This window comes from Danio aesculapii, chromosome 16 (assembly GCF_903798145.1).
Source record: "Danio aesculapii chromosome 16, fDanAes4.1, whole genome shotgun sequence".
NCBI classification, from domain to species: domain Eukaryota; kingdom Metazoa; phylum Chordata; class Actinopteri; order Cypriniformes; family Danionidae; genus Danio; species Danio aesculapii.
Genome location: NC_079450.1, coordinates 39,615,316 through 39,631,015, shown reverse-complemented (window position 1 = coordinate 39,631,015; position 15,700 = coordinate 39,615,316). Strand labels below are relative to the sequence as shown.

The 15,700-nt window shown below is 35.0% G+C and overlaps 1 protein-coding gene across 1 annotated transcript in view; it reads right to left on the bottom strand.

Annotated features, from left to right (window-relative positions):
- The window catches only part of ankrd28b (ankyrin repeat domain 28b), a 52,835-nt gene that overhangs the window by 7,761 nt on the left and 29,374 nt on the right, over positions 1-15,700 (bottom strand). Inside the window, exons 10-22 of the mRNA XM_056474934.1 lie at positions 15,583-15,697; positions 13,116-13,198; positions 12,927-12,990; positions 12,296-12,364; positions 12,064-12,204; positions 11,428-11,539; positions 11,321-11,347; positions 9,522-9,596; positions 9,196-9,397; positions 6,593-6,680; positions 6,399-6,516; positions 4,129-4,348; positions 79-166 (exon numbers count right to left, since the gene is read on the bottom strand). Of these exons, the coding sequence (XP_056330909.1) occupies positions 79-166; positions 4,129-4,348; positions 6,399-6,516; positions 6,593-6,680; positions 9,196-9,397; positions 9,522-9,596; positions 11,321-11,347; positions 11,428-11,539; positions 12,064-12,204; positions 12,296-12,364; positions 12,927-12,990; positions 13,116-13,198; positions 15,583-15,697 (1,402 nt within the window). The remainder of the gene's footprint in view (positions 1-78; positions 167-4,128; positions 4,349-6,398; positions 6,517-6,592; positions 6,681-9,195; positions 9,398-9,521; positions 9,597-11,320; positions 11,348-11,427; positions 11,540-12,063; positions 12,205-12,295; positions 12,365-12,926; positions 12,991-13,115; positions 13,199-15,582; positions 15,698-15,700) is intronic.

The window sequence follows — 15,700 nt, the reverse complement described above, 5'->3', positions numbered from 1 at the left end:
TAATAATAATAATAATAATCAGTTTTAAAACACATTTTTAAAAACGTACATACATCAAACCAACCCAAAACCACTTACACAGCACAGTGAAGGGGGCTAAAGGGGTTCCCTTCAGTCTTATGAAACAGCTCCTGCTCCAGCAACACCTCAACACAAGTGTCGTGACCTGCAGAGAGACCATCTGATGTAAAACACACTTCACCTCACAGCCTTCGTCTGCTCAATGACTAAACATGCCAAGGCCAGCATATTTGATGATATTTCTGGTCAGAATTGGGCACTTTTGGGGTTACTACAACAAATATTGGCTAACATCACTGGCTCATTACAACAAATCAGACCTTGATACGTTTAAAGCAAAACTACACTCCAAAATAAATACTCTTTCCATCCTGTCTTTTCTTTTAAAAAGATAATAAACATTTCTGCTGCGTTCCAATTACAGCTGCACAATACTAGGAAAATATGCGATATTGAATACTACGGTAACGATTTTTCTTACGAAAAAATATTTCCCTAGAGATATGTTATTTTTATTAGCTCTGTTTTTAAATCATTTACTTATGTAATGACATTAAAATCAACAGGTAAAATATATTTTTCAGATCTAATGAATTCAGACAAAAAAAAAAAAAAAAAAAAAAAAACACTGCGTCAAGGACTCTGATTGGCTGTTGAGATTTTCCTTGACCCTCATCGTAGGTGTTTATTTTCAGTTCTGGGTTGACCTTGGAGCTATGCCAGCCAATAGCAGAAGAGCAACTGCTGAGGAGGCGTGGATAAAGACTGTAAGGTCCAATATGAACAGTCAAATTTATATAACCCAAGGCATAAAATAGAAGTAATTTATCAAACATGTCTGTGGTACGTAAATTGCATATATCATTATCGCAATAATAATAATAATTTTTTGATACTATTATTGTGCATACTATTCGTCCTAAAGTTTTGCAATATTTATATTGTTTAATGTTTATACAAATGAATGAAAATTATTATAACAGCTTTAGCAACAATAACATATTTTGTATATACTATTAGAGCGATTACAATAATTTAGCAAGATATTGTGCATGCAAACAGTCCTTAAATAGTGTTCGAAAAAACAAATATATCAATTCATATGATAGTATTCCAAAGTTACCTGGGTAGTCTACCATTTCTGGTAAAAATTCGATATTCAATATTAACGGCTAATATTACCCATAATACATTGCGTGTTGACCGTGAAACTACAAACTACAAGTAATCTACAAACACGGTGAAACACGACACCAAGAGCAAGTTGAGAGGCTTTGGTAAAGATGTTTGAAAGATTCTTAATAGTGAACCTTCGGGAATATATTTATTTTATGTTTACCATGTTATATTTTATCTGCAATAACAATGTGAAATTTGATATAAAGAAGTGCTTGTTTGTTAACTTCTAAATGTCTAATTATGCGAACACCAGATATTTATCTGCTGGAAAAACTCACAAATGGCAGATTAACCTGCTCCCGCTGCTGCTTTTTCAATATGATGGGAAATTAAATATGAAAAATGTGGACAAGATCATGATTGGGCACGTATCTAGGCAACAGAACAGTCTGTTAATGAAGAAGTGGTATGTCCCAAAGCTTGCATACTCTTCTATTACACAGTTTCAATTTACTAGAACTTCTATGTTAAGCTGCTTTGACACAATCTACATTGCAAAAGCGCTATAGAAATAAAGATGAACTGAATTCAAATGTATATACTTTTTCTCCACTTAAAAGTACATATATACTTTTAGGATGTATTATAAGTAGGCGAATTGAGACTCTGCCTTACATAAATCAGTTGAATGATATCTAAACCGTTTTTTGAAGATTAATACTAACATAAACACAACACAAACCAATATTGGCTAAGACTTAACTTGAAGAGGTGTTCATAAGACCTGTCATTAAACCTTAATAATCCCGACATGACTGTGAATTAGATTTTATGCATGCTTATAACAACTGTCATTTACTGAGTTATCACATTTTCAATGCAAAGATGACATCATTTGTTATGACAACTTGACAAATACATCACAATCTGTTTTTGTCTTTGTCATGACAACTTGACACTACCAAGACAACAAAACTTGTCATAAATCTGTCAAAACATGACTGTAAAGGCCATTATAAATCTCATGAATTTTATAATGGCAACTTTTTTTGACCTCAGCTACAGTGGTACAAGCTAAATATGTCATTAAAATGTCATTAAATATTAAATTACGCTGTTGAAAATTATTTGTTTATGACACTTTTAATGAGACATTTTTGTGTAAATACAGTTTGTTCCACTGAAAACAAGATCAGAAAAATATTCCTGACACTATTATAATGCCTTATAACTAGGGCCAGATGGAATCTGCGGACATTTTTTGCTATTTCTGTGCAGAAATTTAGTAAAAATCTGCGAATTCATGCGGAAATATTTTGGGAGTACCATAATTAAAACCTTAATTTATAAAATAAAAAGTAATACCTTTTGAACTTGTTTTTAATGTTTACAATGCAAATCCAATTAGATCCACTTTATTTGGTAAACAAAGCAAGTCTCTCATATAATATATCTACTAAAAGACAGAAAATATTACTTTACAAACTGTATTGTAAATAAATCATATAAATATTTTGTTATTAGTCAATAATATTACTGTAATAATTTAAAAACTGAATAAATTTAAATTCACACACATTTACACAAGTAAATAAACAGAATCAATGATCGGCTAAAAATCTGCAGAATTCTGCACGCACACAGATTCAGTGTGGGCCTACTTATGACTAGGGCTGTGCGATTAATTAAAAAAAAAGATCGCAATCTCGATTTGACCCTACACGCGATCTTAATTCAGCTTTTCTACAATTCAGCCAATTATATTTTCAAGGTCAGGAGAGAAGTGTAAAGGCAGTCGCACAAGTCTTCACATTGTCTTATATACGTTGCTCAGCAACATGAGCATGAAAAATCAAACGTGAGCTGACGCACTGTTTGTCTACTCCCGAGGACGTGCACGTGCCCGCCAATGATGTCTACTTTAGTGAACAGAACCTGCATAAGCTGTGAATAACAGGTAATTAAGTGTAAATAACATTCAGTTTGTTGCACAGAATGATCGCTAGGGAGCCGCGCGGGAAGTGTCATTTGCATGTGTGTTTGCATGTGTGTTTTCTTCCTCTCAGAGTGACGGCAGCTATGACATAAGTGCACTCGGAAGTAAAAGTGAAACCGAAAGTGCGCACATCATTTAAATGATCATATCGCATTTTAGAGATATGATTACAGCAAGCTTTTTTTTTACAGCAAACACTAAGTGTTGTCCATGAAACAATGTTTACTGGGTCAGTCATTTCACTCGGTGACCATCTTAGAATGCCAGAGTATACTCTCCGAGAACTGTTTCAGTCTGAGTGGGGAGACATCAAACTCTCCAAAACTGCTTGCCAAGCTTACCGTTGGATTTCATATTAGGAATCACCTATAAAATTAAACAACAACTGTCTTTAGTTTCATTTCCTAAACATCCAAATCACACAAAATGTGCAGAATCTCACGTCTTGTCCGAGCCTCTCCCCCAGAGTATTGTCAGTCTATAGTGACCGCTGATTGGCTCCTGTACTAGAGGGTGGCCTTTATTCACCATTTAGTGATCGATGATTGGGTCCTGTACTAATAGGCGGGGCTTCATTCGCCAAATTGACCGTTACACTTTTCCCTATTCAAAAAGATACAAATGACATGTCTTGTGTATTTTATAGTTTTTGGTATTGACCATTTTGAGGGATTTAAAAAAACAATGGTCCCAGTGTATTTCCTGTGGTACATTTTTAATTTATATAGCTTCCGAGAACCCCAAAAGAGCCACATATTGATAAATAATGTTATGATAGCTGTTTTAACCTTTAGTTATGATTTTCACTATGAATTCTACTATTATTACACAAGGTACTACTTCAGAAGATCTCCAGAAGTTTCACTTTTAAATCAAACTGGCATACGAGTGTGAACCGTGCATTAACATTTCACCATGAGGTCTAATGTGAGCAGGTCTTTACACAGGCAGGGTGTATGGGGTGTGTGATGGTCAAGTTTGGGTTTATTCACCGTTGTAACAGGCCCAGTGCAGCGGCGTGTAGCCCTGGTTGTCAGTGATGACAGGAATGCTCTCTACTGACTGGGCAGCATGCAGAAGCCCCCCCAGAACCCCCACGTGCCCACAGGCCGACGCAAGGTGAACGGGGGAGCGGCCTCTACAGTCCCGTACCATGAAACTGGCACTGTGCTGCAGCAGAGCCTCCACACACTCCTCGTGGCCTGTCACCGCCTGGATCAAACAATACACACACACACTTGTGAGTCATGCCCGGAACAACTAGCAAAAGTGAGATAGAGTGCTTGTTGAAGGTTATTGCAGTGTTAGTATTAGTAAAACCTTAAGTGCCGCCCCAGTTTTGGGGGTAAAGAGTCAAGATTCATTGATTTTAATCATGATTTAATTCAATGTAATTCTGAAAAGGTTTGGAATAAAGGTAACTGTGGGTTTATTTTTATATGAAGAAACTTATAAAGAACACTTTTGTTCGGTTAAAGCTATTTAATGTTTGTCGTTTACATTTCCTATTGTGCAAACCTATATACCTCTAAGCCTGACAAAAGTCTTGTCATTGATTCCAGTTGTATGAGCAACAAATAATAATTTGACTTGTAGTTGATCATTTGGAAAAGTGGCAGAAGGTTGATTTTTCCGATAATTGAACTGCATCCCAATCATCACAAATACTGCAGAAGACCTATTGGAACCTGCATGAGCCCAAGATTCTCATAGAAATCAGTCACGTTTGGTGTAGGAAAAATCATGGTTTGGGGTTACATTCAGTAATGGGGGCGTGCAAGACATCTGCAGAGTGGATGGCAACATCAACAACCTGAGGTATCAACACATTTGTGCTGCCCATTATATTACAAACCACAGGAGAGGGGAAATTCTTCAGCAGGATAGCATTCCTTCTCATACTTCAGCCTCCACATCAAAGTTCCTGAAAGCAAAGAAGGTCAAGGTGCTCCAGGATTGGCCAGCTTAGTCACCAGACATGAACATTATTGAGCATGTCTTGGGTAAGATGGAGGAGGCATTGAAGGAGGCATTAAAGATGAATCCAAAGAATCTTAATGAACTCTGGGATTCCTGCAAGAACGCTTTCTTTGCCATTCCAGAAGACTTTATTAATAAGTTATTTGATCACTGCAGAGATGTATGGACGCAGTCCCCCAAGCTCATGGGAGTCATACACAATATTAACTATTTTCCCACTGCACCTTGACTTTATATTCTATACTGTCAATCAAGGCATAATCATAATTTCTTTTGGTAAAATAAGCATAATCTTGAGGCCTTTGCCTTTCATATAAGCCACTTCTGATGCCAAATGATCAACTAGAAGTTAAGTTATTATCTGCTGTTAGTAAAACTTGGATAGGCGACAAGACTTTTGTCAGGTAGTACACAGTGCCTACAGAAAAATCATCATACTCCTTTAAAATAATTACTTAATTTGTCACAATAAATGAAATCACATTCCACATAACATTTCCAGCCTTTGAAATATTTTTGTAGCCTTCTCCTAACATGTGCCTTTCTACAACTTTATCCCGAATGTCTTTTTTTTATTTTACAAAATGAATATATAACATTTTACAATCAGACAGAAAAGTACTTTTAACAGCTACTATCCTATATATATCCCCAATCACCCTACCCAGTTATATGCACATCAGAAATCCCAGGATAGTTTCACAGGTAGTTTAGACCAAGCAATTCAGTAAATTACATCAAATTTGACATTTACAATATTAGATGATGTTTAAGTGTCCAAGATTTCCTTGATATCGCATATTTAGATTTTCCACATCGTCAAAGAGTTCGGATACAGATTTTCACAGGGTATAATGATTTTCTATAGGCACTGAAAATATCAAATTACAATAAAATGACATGAAATAATAAAAATGGTTGAGAAAACATTGAACCCAAAAATCATCATATTAAACAACTCATATTAAAGATTTATATGACATTTACAAACATGCCTAGTTTACCATTTTTTGGAAGATGAAAAAGCAGTTTAAAACATGAACAGTAATGTTATTTTATTTTTAAACAACCTACTGACTGATGAGTTTCGGTAGAAGTCTGATTTTCCACTATATTAACTCTGAATAATATTTTACCAAATATTATTTTCAGCAACTGTTAGTTCATTTAGTTTTTATGTAATGAAACTTTCTTTCTTACAGCTTACAAAAACATTTTTTGACCAATAGTTTTAGTTTATGAAAGTGACCTTGGTGGTGTGAAAGGAAATGTCAGGTTTTACCCCTCTATGTAGAGCAGTGCGGCCCCACTTGTCTTTGGCATCAACATTGGCTCCTTTATTAATGAGAGAATAAACGCAGTCTGTGTGTCCGCCGAGCACTGACAGCATCAGAGGTGTCCTGACAATCACATATAACAATAAGAAAACTGCTATTTAAATGTGTGTGGGGTTTTTTTTTTTGGCCATGTACTTACTGGCCAATCCCATCCTGGATGTCCACTGCACTCTGCAGATCAGCATTTCCAATGAGCAAACGGAGACATTCAGAATGACCATTTGTGGCTGATGGGAAAAAGAGAAAATGTTTTTACAATGTTTAGATGTCAGTCATTCAATGCCGAAATAATGATTCATACATAATTAATTGCTTGGCTGACTAAGTTTCAGCTCAGGCTTTTGTGAAGATACTTTAAACAGCTTTTCCCAATATATTTTCACAATTAATTTTGAATAATGTTGAACTGATATAGAATGTATAATATAAAAAGTATATACAGAAAATAAAAGAAAATATAAAGTTTAATGTATGTGCAGTAATATATCCAATTTTTGTATCCATTGCCTGAACCTAGTAAATAAAGATAAAATATTAAACTATATAAATTTTATATGAATATTTAGATATTTAACTAAAGCTTCACCGTGTTTACAGTATTTTAAATTATTAAATTATTTATTCTGATTATATATATATATATATATATATATATATATATATATATATATATATATATATATATATATATTTTATATATTTAAAAAAACATACTGTAAAATAATGATAGAATTTAAGCATATGAATATTGCTATCATTGAATTGAGTAAACAAAACATACTTCTGAAACATTCATATCAATTTCGATCAATAAATGACTCTGGGAAGATTAAATACATTTTACTTATTAATGCCTAGTTTAAATTAAGGTTTTAAGTTATTATATATTTCCGTAGTAGTGGGTTGCGCCTAGAAGGGCATCCGCTGCGTAAAATATGTGCTGGAATAGTTGCCGGTTAATTCCGCTGTGGCAACCTCAGATAAATCAGAGACTAAACCAAAAAAATAAATAAATAAAAAATTAAAAAAAAAAAATGAATGAATAAATGGAGTTGTTATATAGGGCTGGGCGATACTGCAAAAAAAATCATCACGATCTCATGTTTTATTTTATTCAGTATCGATATTTATTGAATATTTCTTAATCCATTTAGGAACATTAGGATTTTAACCAATTTACCAACATTACTAAGACAAATTGTTTCAATGGACAAAAACAAAAATATTTAAACAAAAATATCTGATCTCTTTATAATAAAATAAACATAAGTTTAAAAGAAACTCTTAAACTTAATAAAATGTTAAAGTGTGTGCAATGGTAAAGTGTAAATGTCGAACAATCAAAGCCAACCTTAAGGTGTGAATAATAATGATACAGTATACCTCAAACTCCGTAAACAAAAATGATAATCAAATTTGGGCTTTCAAGTAAAGGAACCAACCATCATTATTCAAATACATACTGCAACATTACAAATTGAAAAGTCGAATGACTACATTAGCCCCTATGCTAAAAAATCTTTCAGATGGGGAGCTAGTGGCTGGGATGCACAAAAGAAACCAAAAAGTCACTCTGGTGACATTCTTCACATTGTTTTTTATTTTAATCTCTTCACTGCTGCTAGCCATGGCCCTCGTTTTCATGTGCGTTGTTATTCTAACCTGAAGTGACAAGCATGAGCATGTGATTTCCTTCACCATTTTCTATACCGTCTCTTGTAACTATGCAACCATAAACTGTTTTCTCAGAGGATGACAAATGGTCAAACCATTGCTGCAGCTCCGATGCAAGTTTATGGAGAAAAGTAAAAAGCACTGCAGTGTTTTGATGCGCTGTGTTTGTATGAGGTAATCAGTTTGTCATTACTGAAGTGTGTATATTCCATCCAAAGTGTGAAGTAGATTGGTTAGTTCTACTTGCATGAATCACGGTGCGCGCATTCGGAAAAGTTGAGATGTTTTTAAACTAGGTGTGCCATGAAAATGCATGCATGTCACGTGCGTGCTGCTTGCACACTATGTGCGCCTCCATTGGAAATGACAAACTCATACCCTAAGCTTACTGGCATTGCTTCCAAGCGCGCACTCAGCAGCCACATTTTAATAAAACTATAGCGCTTCATATCAAACTATTTATCATTACTGACAATGATGTTTGGTAAATATATACAGATATCGCTTTTATCACCCAGCCCTATTATCATATATTTCAAGATATCTATACCCATATTCTGCTCTGCCCATCCATTCGTCAATCTTGCTTGTTAGCAACCCCTGTCTTTCAAAAAAATCCAACTGGTTTCCAAAGAATAAAAGCCATGCGCTGCCCTACATTTTTTCTAATTTTAGGACTGTTTCAAGACAATGTACGTCACGATAGCGGAAAAAAGGACAAACTTAACTTCCCTTTTATGGCAACTTTAAAGCTGTTTGAAATGTTTACAAATGTACATGTAAATGTAAAAAGTTCCAATCATAAAATGTCTCTCTTATAGCAAAACTTTTCAAGTAATACACAACTGAACTGTGGTGAGCTATAATCCTGACTTGACAACACACATAATAGCCCATCCAAGACTATTGAGGATGGGCTTTCCACTTTCTGTGGATTCACAGATGCTGAAACAATATACTATTCAGTCCCACCGACTTCCTGAGAGTTATTCAAAAACATGCTCTTTCATCATCATAAAAAACCCAATTCAGATTCACAAACAACCAAACATCAGATATAAAGTGTACCGGCAGCATGGATGGGGGTGCGTTTAAGCGTGTAGTCCTTCACTAGGATGGAGGCCCCTTGATTGATGAGCACATCCACACATTCAACATGGCCTTTGAAGGCGGCCAGATCCAGCGGTGTGTGTCCTTGTGCAGTTCTCACATCCAGATCCAGCAGAGACTGAACCAGTACCTCGAGAGCCTGGTGATGTCCATGATATGCCTGCGGACAACAAGAAAACAAAAGCTCAAATCAACCCCAGCAATCCAATGCAGGAGAAATCACAGAGAGTGAAAGTCCTTTTTTTCTATAACGTGTTGAGCAAACAGATGGAGACTGTACTCACAGCCAGATGTAGAGGGCTCACTGGAGCACGAACATCAGAGTCATTTAGGATGTCTGTCCCTGAGGTTTCCATTAACTTGAAGGCAAAACACAACAGAACTAAATGGGTCTGATCACTCAATCTAGTGTGACATCATTTTAAACAAAATCTAAATATTCAATCATAAGCTGTGTCGCATCTCAGAGGCAGGCCTCGAAATCCACACAGGCTAAACTGAGTGTTTTGAAATGAGACAATCTAGCCTTCAGAGGACAAATCTAGTCACCTAGCACCTTGCCGTTAAAACACTACAATAAAATTTGTAATAACTTTTTCAAAGGGGTTTTAAAAACTTATATTAAGCGATCTGAAGGCAAAACAAGGGGTTTACAAAAACTGGAAATATACAGGGTGGACCCTTTATATGGATACACCTTAATAAACTTATTGGGAATTTCACAAGAAAAACAATGGTGTGCTTGGTTTATGAGTTATTTACCATCCCCCTCACATAAACTAATGTGCCACAAACAGGACGTTAATATCACCAACCATTCCCATTTTATTAAGGTGTATCCATATAAATGGCCCACCCTGTATTTTCTTTGATCCATACATTTACACATAAAAATGTAAACCGTGTAAAAATCCAATTAAAGAGCCCCTATTATGGGTTGTCAATGAAAACATCCAGCTGAGCGGCTGTGGGGAAGTTCATTTCAAAGGGTTAAAGTTCATTTTCACAAAAATACCACAGTGTAGCATATGCTGTGTTTGTTCCTGTCATTTTTCTGATAATTAATACAATGACCTGCGCTGTAACACGGGATTCGCTGGCCCTTTGTTATTAAGGATTAGCAAAGACTATTAATGTGTGGAACTTTGGTCCATGTAAACTATCAAACAGTTACTAAGTTTCTTCTTCCTCCCGATCCATTAATTGTTTCCTCCTCCTACATGACATGTAAGTGTGATTAAAATGGTTGCCTCATTTTCTGTAGTTTGCAAAATATGTATTTAATTTTGTGTTGTAACTTGTAATCGGCCCACAAGGCTTTAATCACTTATCTTTTATAGATCAGTGCTTGTAATATATCTCTCAGGTTAAATCCTTATGGGCTATTGACATATCGCGTCCAAAACCAAGTTGAAAACGTGATGCGTGCTTTTTCTTTTTACCGATTTGAATGTGTTTGTGAGCTCGCGATCCTCTGCTGTTTGTTATTGCTATGGCCACCATCAGCTACACATACAAATGCGTAGTGTGGCCAATTTTCAAAATGGTTCAACTTTTGCCACTGTGTGGATTGATACTGAATGTGTGTCATGGTTATTACTTTTAAGAGTAGAGTAATATTAAATGTTTAAAAACTAAAAGAAATGTTATTTGTTACAAAACACTGGCAACACTTAATGAGAAGCGATGTGCGCTATCTTTCTTTAACCTTCTCTTGCATTGCACAATCTAGTCACACCAGTGTGATCGTATGAGATAAAGAGTTAATATCGCACAGCTGCTTGCTTTATAAAGTGCTTAACTTCTTTTTGTTCGCCTAAAATCACAGGTGTCGAAGCCAGTTCCTGGAGGGCCGGAGCTCTGCACAGTTTAGCTCCAACCCTAATTAAACACACCTGATCAAGTCCTTCAGGCTTGTTCGAAATCTACAGGTAAGTGTGTTGAAGCTGGGTTGGAACTAAACTGTGCAGGGCTGTGGCCCTTCAAGAACTGGCTTTGACAGCTGTGCCCTAAATAAAGAACTTTAACATCTTTAAGGCCATGATATACCAGGAAGTTTTATGTTAAGCATTACAGTACTTACCACATCTAACGGAGTTTCACTCGCAATCTAATAAAGAGTAAAGATACATAATCAGCTGAAAATATCATAGACCCAATTATGTGATTTTAAGTTCACCAGTAACTCACCAGCTCCAGACACAGACGGTGTCCATACGCAGAGGCGTAATGCACTGCATTGTAGCCCTGATTGTCTCGGATCCCTGGGTTAGCATCATTCCTCAGCAAATATTCCAGGCACCTATTAGGAAACGAGAAAGACTGGTAACTACTAGAGCTCTGGCGAAAAAAATATTTGTGAAATCAAATCTGAGATTTTCAAAGTGAGAGAACCATTATTCTCTCTTCAATGGATTCTGAGCTTGGTTTTTAAGAGTAGGTGGTGCTCTAGGCTAATTTAACAGTATGCTCAAATGCTCACAAGGAAGATCTCTTATGCATTTAGTTGAGTTATGCAAGATCACGTTTATGTTTTTTTTTGATACTTTTTTTTTAGATTAAATGTAAACACACCTCACTATCAAAACTCTTGTACTAACTTAATATATTATTTTAGGTTCAAGCTGTATTAGTAAGTAACTGAATGAAATCAGAGTGCGACTGTTTGTAAAGCATATATTGCCATCTGCTGTTGATTCAACCGATTCATAAAGGTAAATAGTGAAGAATTTTGAAAATCAAATATCGACTTCTTAAACGCTTTAGTAAATTCTTTTTTTAGAATGTCACCATTTCCACTCACTTGTATGCAACATGGTAACTTACTTTCCATCGGCGTCAGAAGCAGCGGCATAATGGAGGGGGGTGCAGCCCCTCTTGTCAAGCTCATTGACGTTGGCTCCTGAGCCCACCAAAGCAAACAGGCACTGGTAGTTGCAGTTTGCAGCTGCGTAGTGCAAAGGTGTCCTGCAGAACAGATTGGTAACTCAAGCCTTGCCAGAATATCACTCGGTTGTTAGAATAATGTCTGGCTATAGTAATGTACTGGTAAACACACCTTCCAAAGCTGTCCTTTCTGTTGAAATCTGCCCCCGTGTTGAGGAGAAGATTCAAACACTCAAGGTTCCTATGGGGAAACATGTTTTTGGTAAGTTGCTGAAGTTCATGTTAAAATTAAGTGAGCAAAGCATTAAACGGGCAGCACTAAGTTGGTAAATAAAGTAATGACATCAAAACTAATTCACCTTTGGGTCTTTATACTTGGTCCCTAAAGTTAAGCAAGCTGTTGATGGCCATTTTAAGTGCTTTTCAATTTTGTCTCTCTTTCTGACATACCCTGTTGCCCCAATGGTTAACAAAATAACAAAAACATCCATCAAAAAGAATTGATTCCTTATTATTTACAAAAAAATAAGAAAAAAAATATGATCTGATTTTTGGTCAAACCAGATGTCTAAAGCATTTAAAATATGTAACCTTGATGGAGTTTTGATCAAATACTACTGTGAATGACAAATATTTTACATTATGCCATACAAAAAGAAAATTTAAAAAAACAATCTTCATTATGTTATCAGGATATTTAAAAATCCTTAATATTTATGCCCTGCAAAAATAAAAATTCAGAATAAAATATAAATAGCCTGACCAATTAATATATTTAACAATCAAATTAAAAAGAACCTCACCCGCCAGCAGCAGCAGCATGTAAACAGGTCCTTCCAAAGTCATCAGGGGTGTCTATATCAAAGCCTGGAGGACAGAAACATACTCAGTTTACGGTTTTAGAAAAATGAATCAGACAACCAAACAGCAATATATAATGTAATCTGCACACAAAAAAATCTAATGACTATACAAGCAGTGATGCAGCTCACCAGAAGACAGCAGCTTACGGCAGCAGTCCGAGAAGCCGCTGAGAGCAGCTAAATGCAGTGGAAACATGCCATGAACTCCTCTCCTAAGAAAAAAAGCAAATGTTACATTTAAATATACAGGTCTACATGTCTTCATATGATCAATTACAACCAGAGATGCACCGAATGTCCAGCGAGGAATTGGAAATTGTCACTTTTTTAATCCAAAAGTGCTATTGGGAAGCAGCTGTTCTTTGTTTCAATCGATCAAGCGTTTCATGTGCTTTTAAAAGTTGGACAAATGAACAGGATACAAGTAAATTTTATCTGTGAAAATTTATATAAAGCAAGAGTAAAAATAAATACTTAATATACATGGGTTTCATTCAATAGAATCTGCAACTGCGGATTTTATGAAGGCATCTATGAATGGAACCATCTGTCATAAAGGGGTGGCCCAATGCCATTTCATACATTCAAAGTTATTTACACTGTTAAGAGCGGACTCTCATGCTCAAACCATGATCAAGTTAAAACAAATATTTTAAGTTAAAAGTTAAAACAAACAGCTTCTGCTTTAAACTGGACTGAAAGAATATCTACTATTAAATATCTTCTATTAAAAAATATACAGACAAATGTAAAATACAATAAAACACCCTAAACCTTTTGAAACGAGACTGCTGACAGGAAGTGAACAACTATATGTTCATAAGCTCATACATTTATTTTACATTCTATGGCAAAAACCCCATTGAGCTTCGCTAGATCCTCCTGTATGGGCTCGCGTTTGTTATAAAGAACTCACAGGACATTACTTTGGACAACTATGCAGATATATTAAATAGTTCAGACAAAAATACACTTTCACTTTAACTTCATGCATAGTTTGTGAACGAAAAGACTGACGTGTACTAGTTGCAGACATGAACATGAGGCTGTTTTTGTGCATTGTGAAGTAATCAATCAGAGAACAAGAGAAAGTGCATTACTTTGATCATTTTAATAGAGAATATTAATAATGCAATCCAAAAATTATAGTACAATATTGAGAATTAAGCTAATTTTATTTTAATCTTGCGGCCCACCAACTGAGAATCGCTGCTCTATATTACATACCTAAGAGACTAAATCCTTATTTTTCCTTTTAACTGAAATAAAACTAAACTGAAATGTACAGCAGATTTAAAAATAGTACTAAATTAAAAGCTAATTTAAATATGCAAAACAATAATAACCTTGATTCAGACATTGATAAAGCAAATAAACGCCTTGCTCATATACTCATATTAAAACGTTTTCTAGTTTCTAGCTTATAAAAAAAATAATAATTAGCATAAAAGTCACCAATTTGCTTGTAAAAAAACAGGAATATGATTCAGAAATAAAAAAATAAAATAAATATCAAGATTTATGCATCATAGGGCTGCACAACATATCATTTCAGCATCGATATCGCAATGTGCAAATCTGCAAGTCACATCGGAGGACATCAAGCAATTTAAACTGGGTTCAAACCATTTGGACAAGCAATAAACTGCAATATACAGTTGAAGTCAGAATTATTAGCCCCCCTTTGAATTTGTTGTTCTTTTTTAAATATTTACCAATTTGTGTTTAATCGAGCAAGGACATTTTCACAGTATGTCTGATAATATTTTTTTCTTCTGAAGAAAGTGTTATTTGTTTTATTTTGGCTAGAATGAATGCAGTTATTTATTTTTTAAAAGCCATTTTAAGGTCAATATTATTAGCCCCTTTAAGCTTTTTTTTTTATAGTCTTCAAAACAAACCATCGTTATACTATTAATTGCCTAATTACCCTAACCTGCCTAGTTAACCTAATTAACCTAGTTAAGCATTTAAATGTGACTTTAAGCTGTATAGAAGTGTCTTGAAAAATATCTAGTCAAATATTATTTACTGTCATCATGACAAATATAAAATAAATCAGTTATTAGAGACGAGTAAAAAAAACTATTATGTTTAGAAATGTGTTGAAAAAAATATCCTCTCCGTTAAACAGAAAATTGGGGAAAAATAAACGGGGGCTGATAATTCTGACTTCAACTGTATATTGTAATTTTTTATACAATGAAAACTATAGTGTTATTTTACATTTGATTATTATATCAGTCCCTCAATACTGTTAGACTCCAGCTAAATCCATAAAGCATTGTTTTATTAATGTGTTATCTTTGTTCTATTGTTTTCATCTGTGATTTAATTTATTTTATTTTTTTTTTTGAAATTATATTTGCAAAATTAATAGCAAAACATTTCGTGGTAAAACTAAATATTGCAATGTCAGTTTTTTCCAATATCATGCAGCCCTAATGCATCATCAATTACAACATTCTTAGTTTTTCAAATCAGGGTTAAACATTGAATTTCTGCTACACCCGCCTGTCTACAGTTAGTAAATGTTAAATGAAACGAAGCTGATATGTTCAGTAATCATCAAGCAGAGAGCAATGTGAATTCATACTTGGCCGTATCAGCTCCGTTAGTGATCAGTGTGTTGATGAGAAGCTCATGTCCGTATCGGGCTGCGATGTGTAGAGGAGTGTTCCCATTCTTATCTTCACAGTCTATCTCAGCACCTA